This window comes from Symphalangus syndactylus, chromosome 15, assembly GCF_028878055.3.
Source record: "Symphalangus syndactylus isolate Jambi chromosome 15, NHGRI_mSymSyn1-v2.1_pri, whole genome shotgun sequence".
Taxonomy (NCBI): Eukaryota; Metazoa; Chordata; class Mammalia; order Primates; family Hylobatidae; genus Symphalangus; species Symphalangus syndactylus.
In genome coordinates, this window is record NC_072437.2 from 26,497,282 (window position 1) to 26,509,934 (window position 12,653).

General features: G+C 41.1%; 1 protein-coding gene across 6 annotated transcripts in view; it reads left to right on the forward strand.

Moving 5' to 3' along the window:
* Positions 1–12,653, forward strand: part of ABCC4 (ATP binding cassette subfamily C member 4 (PEL blood group)) — a 393,134-nt gene that overhangs the window by 293,685 nt on the left and 86,796 nt on the right. The window contains exon 21 of one of the 6 annotated variants that reach the window (XM_063618989.1): positions 2,120–2,204. The exons of the other annotated variants lie outside the window; for them this stretch is intronic. Coding sequence (XP_063475059.1) covers positions 2,120–2,137 — 18 coding nt within the window. The 3' untranslated portion in view covers positions 2,138–2,204. Of the gene's footprint in view, positions 1–2,119; positions 2,205–12,653 lie in introns of those variants that run through there. 6 annotated transcript variants of the gene reach the window in all.

Genomic DNA, 12,653 nt, shown 5'->3' on the forward strand with positions numbered 1-12,653 from the left:
TTTGAAGCAGCTTCATGCTTGGTAAGTGGCTCTCCGTCTGCCTCTAGGTATCTGGCGTGGATTTTGCTTTACTGTGAACACATTTCATAATATAGAAACAATCACCTCTCACGGAAAGATAGCCTAGATTAACTAAATTATGCATTGTATTACCACAAAGGGCAAATACTTAGGCACTTTTTTTTCTTTTGGCTAGAACCAGGTGTGGTTACTTACAAAGAAAAGATTAGTAATAATAAGGTGAAAATAATACTTTATTAACGAGGACAATAGAGAGCAGTTATTGTGGATACAAAGCCTTTAAAGGCAAGGATATCTAAGCCAATTTGAGTACAGGATCAAAGTCAACTCAGAAAATGTTTTTTTTGTTTTCACACGTTGATTGCTCTAAGTCTTAAGCTGTCTTTTAAAAAAAAAAAAAGCCAACAATCCAACAGAAATACCTTCTGTAAAGCATTGCTTTTGTTTGTGAACTTGAGGCTCTAAAGAATAATGTTGGGTCATCTCATCTCTCATCTCCTTATTCAGTACTGTTGCTCATGTGGTTTTATTTTTTCCTGTTGTTTAATTTTGTCTACTTGTCAGTGGTTCAAGCTGGGGCACTTACTTTTCCCCAAGTGTTTGTTTTGGAAATGCATCTATTAAAAGCTATACATATTCCAAAATCTCAGCTGCTGTTGCTAACACTTTATGAAATTTGAACCTCTTTGACTTTTTCTAAGTGCCAACTTACAATAGTTCTAATCATTAGCTGAATTTAAGGCCATTAAATAGAAATACTATAGTTGGGGTCTGCAATTTTGGGTTGATCCTGTGGTCCCCCTACCCCTGCTTTTTTCTCAATGCTCAGATGCTCTAGATCTCCTCTGGAGCCACTGTTATAAACGGAACCAAAATTACTTAATTTGGAAAATTAGCTATGTAAGAAAAATCAGGCTTGAAATGCTTATAGGAATTCCTGTTCGTCACACAGCAAGGCAGCAAATGAGCATGTGACTGCAAACAGTATAGCCCATGGGCGAAGGCATGCACTGTTTACCGAGGTGAAGTAAGCTGAGACTCACAGGTGGATTATTTTTACTGCAAACAAGGACCTCTGATTTTTTTTTTCTTTTGCAAACATTTTTAAAATGTGCCCTCCTGGGTTTAGCTATATTATTTATCCCTCAGAAGCCGTCACTAAAAGAGTTGCCCGGTTTTCATAGAATGCAGATTATTGTCTGTACACGTTTTGACAGGGATTGTTAATTACCTCGAGAAGATTTTGTGAAAGTTTCTGTTTCTTTGCAACGGCAAGCTAGGCAGAGGTTGAATTTCTGAAGCTGGTTGGCCCACTATGTGCTTAGCAGAGTGAGCGGTCATAATTAGAATCCCTTGTGTGCTTTGTCTCACATATGGAGGGAGAGGGATGGATGCTACTTGATGTCAATATAAAACATTTCTTAGCAGCATGAGGAGGGAAAATTCCAGTCTCGTTGTACTTCTATTTAACCAGAGAGAAAAGGGCATTTTTTATTATCCCCTTTATTATCTTGGTAAACTTAACATTGTGGAATCCTACTGGCCCCAATTAGCTGATTTCTTGAATCTACAGCACAGGTTAAATCCTAATGTTATTGTCTCCAAGAAAGGAGTTTTATCTAAAGGATAACTCAGTTATCAATTATGATAAAGATCTATTGTCACTTGTTTTGTTTGCAGATGTCTTTAATAAGGCTTCCCATAATCCCTTCAGGAAGAAATATTTTCTCCTTTTAAAAATAGTATTAGCTAAATATAAAAGCTCTGGTCCCTGCCATTGTTGTTGATTCTTTGAGGGACATTTCCCAACATTCATTGTTTAAATGGTTGTCAGGAAGAATCAAGTGAAACGTGGTAAACAATGCGGTAACTGGTTCATCTTACTTTGTGTGCCGAGCCTTTCTCCCGGGGATTTGCATTCGATGAGTGGGCTTTTGACTGAGGTATCGCCAGGATCATTTTGAAGTATTTGGGCCTGTTGCTATATTAGGAAGTGAAAATTTTTATTAAAGCCACACACCCAAAAAAATGCATTTAACCTGCCCTCAAATAAAGGCCAACAAAAATCTAAATGTAATTTTTTTTTTTTTTTTTTAAGTTGCCTAGGCCTCCGTAAGGATGAAAACAGCCCAGTGCTGTTCTGGGACTCTTAATGGAATCATGTAAACTTAAAATAAACACTATTATGGTAAGCACATAGAATGAAAACTAATTTTCCAAATCAAATACATTATATTCAATTCATTTTCCCCAATCAACCAAATGTTTAAAACCTGTTAGTTATAACAGCAATCTTCTGGAAATTAATTAGAAGCCTATTAGCTCTGCTAGCTGAGCCGAATGAAGGGGGTTGCTCGGTACATTTCTAAGTAGTCTCCTGAATTAAAGCAAAGCAAGGTCAAAATGACAGTTAGCTTTGTTCACCTCATGGCTTTGCTTAAAGTCGTTGATCTTTTAGGGGGGAAGGAGGGAGGTGTTTTGTTTTGCCAGGGAAATTTTGTCTACTTTGACTCAGTTCGGTGATAAATTTTTAAAATGTATTTCTAGTACCAGTCGGGCGAGCCATACAGGAAGCATGATCTTATCTGTGTGAATAGTAGCCTTCTCCATTGCATGGGCATCTGAAATGGAGTTGACTTTTAGGCCTCTTGTCTACTGCATCAATTCTTCTACAGGGTTTATTTAGCCCCTTTCAAAATTCAGATAGTAGGAAATTTCCTGGATGACTTTGTGTTTAATATCATTAGCAAAACATGCTTCGGACATCGGGGCCGTGGGTTTTGTGGCTGTCACCAGGTTCTATGGGTAATAAACATGCTGCTGACATCAGGGGCCCTGGATTTTGATGGCTCTCATCAGGTTCAGTGGGTAATAATCACAGTGACTAGCAGTTCCTCCTAAGCCCAGAGAAACTCACAGAAAGTGGGGCCTTCTCAACCCAGCAGCTGAGATTGACTGAAACAATTGAGTTTAAAAAAACTGGGAATTTCTTTGTCAAGATGTTACCCTTGGTGTTATCTAGCTGACTGATCTACAGGGGAACTACGTATCATCTGAACCAACTACGGATGGTATTCTTGAGCCAGAAAGAACTTTGGCAGGATGTATAGTAACAAACAGAATGAAGATTAAAATCCACAGAAAAGTTAGGTATCTTCATGAAGAGGGAGTTGAAATTTTGCACTTACCAGAATGTTCAGACTAAGACTGCTGAGTTGTTATTCTTACTAAAGCTGAGATTTAAAATCAAATAGCTATAGAAATAAATAATGTAGTTGCATTTATCCATGTGACTTTTTTTTTTTTTTTTTTTTTGAGATGGTCTCACTCTGTTACCCAGGCTAGAGTGCAATGGTACTATCTCAGCTCACTGCAACCTTCGCCCCCCAGGTTCAAACGATTCTCATGCCTCAGCCTCCTGAGTAGCTGTGATTACAGATGACTGCCACCACTCTAAGCTAATTTTTGTATTTTTAGTAGAGACAGGGTTTTGCCATGTTGCTCAGGCTAGTCTCGAACTCCTAACCTCAGGTGATCCACCTCGGCCTCCCAGAGTGGTGGGATTACAGGCGTGAGCCACTGCACCTGGCCTCATGTGACCTTTTTAATCCAGAGCATTCATGTTTGATTACGTTTTCTGTATGATGGTGATCGTTTTATTGGTTTTGTAAGTAGGAGTCTGGAACTGTGGACCATTGGGTCAGAACTGAACTGTTTCCAATTGAGTTTGCCAAAGACTAGAGGGGTAGATCTGAGACGAGAACCCTCTGCTTGTGGCTTGATGTGTAGAATGTAGGCTCTGTAGAAGCAAGTCTGAAACCATGCACAGATTTTATTACTCTCCTGATGAAATCGCTGAGGTAAGGAAATTCTGGTTTACATGTGACCAGATTTGCTGGCCAGATAGAGGCAATTAACCTAACTTTGATTTTTGGACTTCAACAAAATATTTGTGTTTGTGAGTTTTCATTTGTTTTTATATAGTTAGCTGTTGGCATTCATTGCAAATGGGAACAGTGACACCAGTAATTTGAAAGTGGGTGTCATTCGCTGTCCTGTGTTAAGGGAAGAAACCCAGAGGGGCAGCGAGGGTAATGTGTCACTTTGGAACTCAAATTGGCTCAGGTGTGCAACAGTAGTGAATAAAGAAAGGTGAGGATTTTGATTAGGCCTTTTGGAAGGAAAGCCAGAATTAAGGGAAGTTTTTGAATATATCATAAGATATAAATATATCACTGGAAATAAATAACTTATAGAATACAAATGAACAGTCTGCAAGTTACCTCAAGGTTGCCATGGGCTAATCAGATAATTTAGCCAAGGCTGGCAGTGCACATCTGACTTATAAAGGGTTGTTCAAACATGTTTTTCTTGTTTGCTTTTTCAAAAATTCTAACAGCTTTGAACATCTACAATATATCTAAAGCCAAGTCATTTATGAACGTAGAATGGCTCTTCACAGGTTAAAACTGAATATCTTGTTTTCATAAAGAATTGAAATACGAATAACATAAAGATCTTCATCTAGAACTCATGTTCTTTGAATAGGAATTTGGCATTCAAAACAATATGTTTACATAAATCAACAAACAAAAACACAAAGGTAATAGTCAACATTCACATTTTAAAGTGCTTGATTACTTCCTTTTTTTTTTTTTTTTTTTCTGAGACAGGGTCTTGCTCTGAAGCCCAGGCTGGAGTGCAGTGGCGCAATCTCAGCTCACTGCAGCCGCCACCTCCCGGGTTCAAGCAATTCTCATGCTTCAGCCTCCCGAGTAGCTGGGACTACAAGTGTGCACCACCATGGCCAGCTAAGTTTTGTAATTTTAGTAGAGGTGGAGTTTCACCATTTTGCCCAGGCTGGTCTCTAATTTCTGACCTCAAGTGATCCTCCTGCCTCAGCCTCCCAAAGTGCTGGGATTACAGACGTGAGCCACCGCGCCGGGCCGGAAGTGCTTGATTACTTCCTAATATCAGCACCAATGCCAGCATCATGAATCTCTTCTTCCATTTTCTTAAAACGATAATTGGATTAATAGGTACCCTATCTATAATATTTGTGTTTATAATATCTTATTAGCATTTTAATTAGAAATTTAATATTAATGATTTGGAATCGGTAGTTTTCAACAATTTTAATAGTACAAATTTATTTGTAGTATTTGATGGGCAGATATGGTGTTTTGTGACTATATTTACAACTAGATTTATTTGGGAATATCTCAAACTTTCTCCCAAAAGGAAAACATTTCTATTATAAATATGTGACTTGTGAAAATAATTTGTAATTCTTTTCAATATATCTCATTCTTTTTTGTTTTTTTGAGACAGAATCTTGCTCTATCACCCAGGCTGGTGTGCAGTGGGGCGATCTTGGCTCACTGCAACCTCTGCCTCCCGGGTTCAAACAATTCTCCTGCCTCAGCCTCCTGAGTAGCTGAGATTACAGGCACCCACCACCACACCTAGCTAATTTTTGTGTTTTTAGTAGAGATGGGGTTTCACCACGTTGGCCAGGCTGGTCTCGAACTCCTGACCTCAAGTGATCTGCCCGTCTCGGCCTCCAAAACTGCTGGGATTACAGGCGTGAGCCACCGTGCCTGGCCAATATGTCTCATTCTTATTACATGTCTTCCTTTTTATTTTTTTCCCACCAGCTTTTTATTGAGCTCCTACTATATGCTGAGTATGCAGAGATGGAAAAGATAGAGCCTTTATCTTCATCCACCTGAGAAGCATTTATTGAGTATCTCGGGTATACTAGACCCCATGTTGGGCTTGGAGATACGGGGCTAAGTGAAATTGAATTCCCTTCTTCTATGAGTTTACTCTATTGGGAGGGACAGATAGAAAGCAGTTGCCATGCTGTGTGATAAGACTTAAATAGAAGGGATACTGTAGGAGAGAATGGTTAAGGTCTCAGCATGAGACACATTTCCAATCCTAGCTCTTTCACTTTAAGTTCAATTATGGCTTCCTCCAAGACTGGCCATGCAACACCTAATGCTAGAGTGGGGACTCAACCCCTCTTCTCACAGTGCAGCCATATGTTAGAATAAATAACTAAATAGACTTGTTTTGCTTTGCTTATCTTTGATTTGTGGCTACAAAGGACATACAGAGAGCAAAATTCAAATTTTCTGGTCCTTAAATCTAGTTTCTCTTTTAACTTTTGGAAAGAAACTATGTGCATGCCAGACTGTTGGCGCCCGTGTGTGTGTGTGTGTGTGTGTGTTTGCACACCTGTGGCTCACCCTCAAATGTACCCTTCTAATTCTTCATCCTTTAAGGACCAGCGAAAGTCTCTCTTTCTCATTAGTGATGCTTTTCTTTACCACTCCATTCTGTAATAAAACCATCTCTAGGTCTTATAAAAAAGAAGGGATCATATAACACCAGGCTGAGCACTGCTCTGAGCATATTTCACTTGCCCCATCTCGTTTAAACCTCACTCATAGTCATTGAGACAATCAGTATTTCTTGGACACCTCCTGTATACCAAGTACTTTTCCAGGATCTAGAGCATGGAGCATTTAACTGGGTATCAGCTTCCAGGAATTGGCATTCTAGTGCAGGAGGTCGATAATAAACAGACTAATAAACATAAATAATCTAAGTTAGTATAGTGCTAGTGTGTTCAGCAAAGGAAAGTGTTTGCTAATGACTGGACCAGCATGGTCAAGGAGGAGGTGATGTTGAGTTGAAAAATAAGGAAACAGCCGTGCAAAGAAGATATGAGGGCAGATTGAGGGAGGGGCACATTGTATGGAGGAGGAACAGGTACCAGGTCTCCAGAAGGGAACCAAGTGGCATTTCCACAGGAAGAGAGATGCCGAGCATGAGCAGGGTACCTGTAGTCCCAGCTACTTGGGAGGCTGAGGCAGGAGAATCACTTGAACTTGGGTTGCAGTGAGCCAAAATCACACCACTGCACTCCAGCCTGGGTGACACACTCTGTCTCAAAACAAAAAAAAAGAAAAAAAGAAAATAGATTAGCCGGGCGCAGTGGCTCACGCCTGTAATCCCAGCACTTTGGGAGGCTGAGGCGGGTGGATCACGAGGTCAGGAGATCGAGACCACGGTGAAACCCCGTCTCTACTAAAAATACAAAAAAATTAGCCGGGCGTGGTGGCGGGCGCCTGTAGTCCCAGCTACTCAGAGAGGCTGAGGCAGGAGAATGGCATGAACCCGGGAGGCGGAGCTTGCAGTGAGCCGAGATTGCGCCACTGCACTCCAGCCTGGGTGACAGAGCAAGACTCCGTCTCAAAAAAAAAAAAAAAAAAAAAAAAAAAAGAAAATAGATTTAATGGACTCACAGTTTCACATGGCTGGGGAGGCCTCAAATGGTGGAAGTCAAAGGAGGAGCAAAGGCATGTCTTACATGGTGGCAGGCAAGAGAACATGTTCAAGGGAACTGCTGTTTATAAAGTCATCAGATCTCAGGTGACTGATTCACTATCACGAGAATACCACAGGAAAAACCCAACCCGATGATTCAGTTACCTCCCACTGGGTCCCTCCCACAACATGTAGGGATTATGGGAGCTACAGTTCAAGATGAGATTTGGGTGGGGACACAGCCAAACCATATCTATCACTAAGTCTCTAATAATAGATTGTCATCTAGTGCCCACCCATCTCCCTCTAGAAAGTCATATAATGCTCATTTAATATGAGCCTATAATATTTTAGATATAAACCTTTCAGAAATTGTGGTACTAGCCTTTTTTTTTCTTACCCCCTGTGTCTTTAGAATTAAAGGTAGACAAACTTAGTTTCCTTTCCCCAAAATTCTTTTAGACATTTTGAGTGGTCTGTAAGATTCCCAGCTGTGGAGACTACTCATTTAAATAACTTTATTCCTGGTTTTATGATAAACCTGGTCTCCAACCCAGGTACCAGAGAAATTGTGACTGTTTTTTAGATGTGAGCATCAGGAAGCTCAGGAGAGAGGGGACACTAGGTTTTCTTTTCTTTCTTTCTTTTTTTTGAGACAGGGTCTCGCTCTGTCGCCCAGGCTGGAGTGCAGTGGTGTGATCTCTGCTCACTGCAAACTTCGCCTTCCAGGTTCAAGCAATTCTCCCATCTCAGACTCCTCCACAGTAGCTTGGACAATAGGTGTGTGCTACCACGCCTGGCTAATTTTATTTTTTGGTAGATACTTGGTAGATATGGGGTTTCACCATGTTGGCCAGGCTGGTCTTGAACTCTTGACCTCAGGTGATCCACTCACCTCAGCCTCCCAAAGTGCTGGGATTACAGGAGTAAGCCACCACGCCCAGCCTATATCTTTATCTACAGTATTTTGATGCACCTTTGTTCAGGTTGTGATATATATCTATAGATATCTATCGATAGATATCTATAGATATCTATAGATAGCTCTGTGGTAATACTGTATAAACAAGGAAGAAGAATTAACTGTGGCAAAAGCAAAGGCACGTTTCTCTAGTTACTTTTGAAAAATAACTTTACATTAAAACTTTGTAACAACTGGTGATTGATTGTACATTGTACTAATATTATTCATTAGAAGTGCATTCTTTATAGAAAGTTACATAAGTATACTGAAGAGTTACATTTAAATACTATATATACAGTACACAGCATAAATATTTTTGTGAAATAAAAACACCTCATGGTTTAATTAAACGGAATGTTTCTGTCACAATTTATACTTTGAATACTCTAGTTTTGTTTTGCTTTGTTTTGTTTTTTTGAGAGGAGTTTCATTCTTGTCGCCCAGGCTGGAGTGCAATGGTGCCATCTCGGCTCACTGTAGCTTCTGCCTCCCTGTTCCAAGTGATTGTCCTGCCTCGGCCTCCCGGGTAGCTGGGATTACAGGTGACCGCCACCATGCCCGGCTAATTTTTGTATTTTTAGTAGAGATGGGTTTTCACCATGTTGGCCAGGCTGGTCTTGAACTTCTGACCTCAGGTGGTCCACCCATATCAGCCTCCCAATGTGCTGGGATTACAGGCATGAGCCACCACACCCGGCCTGAATACTCTTAAAAACTGTCAATAAAGGATCTGAACTCCCCCACCGCCCCGTATATTTGATTTCAGACAACAAAGTCTGTGGGTGCCTTATTTCATGTGTGAACGAAAAATAGAATCTCAGGTCCCAAACTCCGTATGCCAAAGGGAAAGTTAAGCTTGGGAACAGAGTCACCAGTACCATCTTTCTTTTGTTCCCAGATAGCCATGATTTCACAACCCTACAAATCCTGTGTCACTGCCTCATTTCCTGTACTCCCTCCTTTATCTTAATATAAAATACAGATTGACTGAGTGTGAGACAATGCACAATCCACATTTTCTTCTACTCCCTCTTTTCACATGTAAAATGTAGATTTACTGAGGCTAATCAGGGTCTCACAAGAAGGTGACCATCTCCCTCGCTGCCTACCCTCCCTTCCTTTTACTTTCTTTTTTTCCCTTCTGCTTGCTCTTTCTTCTTTAAATACTGAAGTTTACAAAACTCCCTCTAGAAAAAAGCACAGATCACAGGTGCCCCTGCCACGTTCTCAACCTTGGCTAAATCTCTAATCGATTGAGACCTGCCTTAGTTACTTTTTGGTTAAAATGTACGTGTGTGTGTGTGTGTGTGTATATATGTAAATGCACACACAGGCACATAACCCCTCAAGAAGCAATTAAACTGTTGATATGTAATCTTTCAATTAAAGTAGCTTGATGCCCATCTTAAACTGTAAATTGAGGAAAATAACATTTGTGGCTGTAATAGATGATTTATGTAGGGCTCTAGGACGATCGGAGTCTACATTTTAGCCAGCATTGTAAACTTGTGTATGGAATTCATAGTTGAACCTATAGACAGCTCAACCCATCTAAGGTCTTTGAGCAGCTAAGTGGCAGCTCACCTTGTAATTTTAAGGTTAAACAAGGATGTGTGATGTGTGCACATGCATCTCTCTCCTTTAGAGATGTTGTTCCCAGTTGATGGACTTTACTGAATATCAGCGAGGCTGGTAACCGGTTTACCCTGGGCACACATGGTGGTTGTCCTCTGAATTGTGCCTGGTTGCTTCCTGAAAAGGGTCATTTTCAGAGTTCTCCCTGCTCTTTGTGGTCACCTGAAAAAGGTCTTTGTGGCAGTGGATGCCTCCTCTATCTTGCTCTTCTCATCATCATCTGCATCAGCATCTTGAGCTTGGACAGCAGATCACTCCATTCCAAGCTATGCTGCTGGGAGGCTTCCCTTGGCTTTGGAACTCTTCACTTACCCCATTGCAATTCAGTGTCCAGCAGTGCCAGGGCCGCTAGGCTTAGCCACCATACATCTGCCTGGTGGAAACCTGATTGTGTTTCAGGTTTGGCTTTGTTGTATGAGGTTTTCTGTTTTCAGGAGAATTGTGGATGAAGTTAGTGAAACCAATAGCAGCACTAATGGAGCTTTATGCACATTTGAGTGAAACTGAAAGTTAAAGTATTAACTTCTAACTTGTCCTTGAACCTCCAGGGATAAATGTTAAATTTATTCTTTAATTTTCCTGCTAATTAGTGCTCTAGGGAGGATGAAGAAGTGAACAACTACTCTTGTTGACTAATCCAGTGGTCCCCAACCCCTGGGCCACAGACCAGTACTAGTCTGTGTGGCCTGTTAGGAACCTGGCCACACAGCAGGAGGTGGGCGGTAGACAAGAAAACAAAGCTTGCACCCCATCACTCACGTTACCGCCTGACCTCTGCCTCCTGTCAGATCAGCAGTGGCATTAGATTCTCATAGGAGCACGAGCCCTGTGAACATTGTGAACTGTGCATGCTAGGGATCTAGCTTGCATCTACCTTATGAGAATCTAATGCCTGATCATCTGTCATTGTCTCCCATCACCCCCAGATGGGACCGTCTAGTTGCAGGAAAACAAGCTCAGGGATCCCACTGATTCTACATTATGGTGAGTTGTATAATTATTTCATTATATATTACCAGGTAATAATAGAAATAAAGTGCACAATAAATATAATGGGCTTGAATCATCCTGAAACCACCTCCACCCCTATCCATGGAAAAATTGTCTTCCACAAAAGCAGTCCCTGGTGCCAAAAAGGTTGAGGACTGTGTTCTAATCCACTCATTTGTTTTCGCCACCTTCTGGATTCACAGCACCCTCCACTCCACCTGTAGCACATGCCTGCCACTGGGCTGCCTCTGGCGGACCCCATTGTCTGCCCCAATCCTTGGCCTCATTATGCTTCCTCATAGTCAGTTGTGATTCTTCCTCAACATATTCATGCTACTTATCCTTGTTACTGTAATTTTGTAATGACAATACTTACCATATAAACTGATGAAACAGGAATGCCACAAGAAAAATTTGTTTGACAAGTTGAAGCCTTAGGAAAGAATTAAAGCTTCACTTTAAAAAACTGTTAACAAATTATGTGTGGATGAGAATAAAGGGGGTGGAGATGAGAATTGGAGGAAAATAGGATTGTGTGCTAATAGCTTCACACGTGTCTTGAAATTTGTAGATGATGTATTTTGTGTGTGATATCTATCTATCTATATCTATCTATATATATATCTCTATATATCTATATATCTATATCTATATATATCTATATCTATATATATATGTATATCTATATATATATATCTATATATCATGAAATCTCCAACATCAGACCCGGACATGTTTTTTCATGCCTGTAATCTCAGCACTTTGGGAGGCTGAGGAGGGCAGATCGCTTGAGGTCAAGAGTTCCAGACTAGCCTGACAAACGTGGCGAAGCCCCATCTCTACTAAAAATGCAAAAATTAGCTGGGTGTGGTGGCGCACACCTGTAATCCCAGCTACTTGGGAGGCTGAAAGAATTGCTTGAACATGGGAGGTGGAGGTTGCAGTGAGTCAAGATCATACCGCTGCACTCCAGCCTGGGCAGCAGAGAGAGACTCCATCTCAACAACAACAACAAAAAAACCCAAACCAAAAAAACCTCAAAACCAACTTTAAGGATTTTGTATTGTATATCCCTTATTTCCATGCTGGTCAAATACAAGTTCACATCACAGCAGCAAAGGGCTTCGTCTGTTGCCCTGCTTGGGGAAGCTGGTAAGGCTTCCTGGTTTTCCTGAACCATATGTAGGGGAGGAGGAGGCACATATGGCAGGAAGTGTAGGAGCTTAGGATATCTACAGGGACACTGCAGTGTGGAATAGCTGCATCAGGAAGTTTGAGACAAGGCATTAGAGGAGATCAGATGGAGAGATGCAGAGGGGCCAGATCACAAGAAGGCTTGTTTCTTAAGCACAGGAATTTAAGAGTTCAGAGATTTGTGTGGAATTTAGAGTTTAGAGATTTGGAGAGGAATGGGACACTGTCAGAAAGATGGGGTTGTACCAGCATCAGGAAAACAAGAAAGGATACTGGTTTGGACAAGTTTTTGTTTAGGACATCCAGGTCAGAATGCCTTGTGTGGCGAATGAAAGCCCTCGCTTCTGAATAGGGGGCCCACACTGCAGGATAGTCGATCCCCTCAGGCATGTGTCATTCACAAGGCCATGTCCCAGTAGAGGGCCAGTTAGGTTTGCACACCACCGTGAATGCTTTACTAGATCAGCTGTTAAAGCTGTCAGATATCCTGCCAATACTGTCAAATTACAGT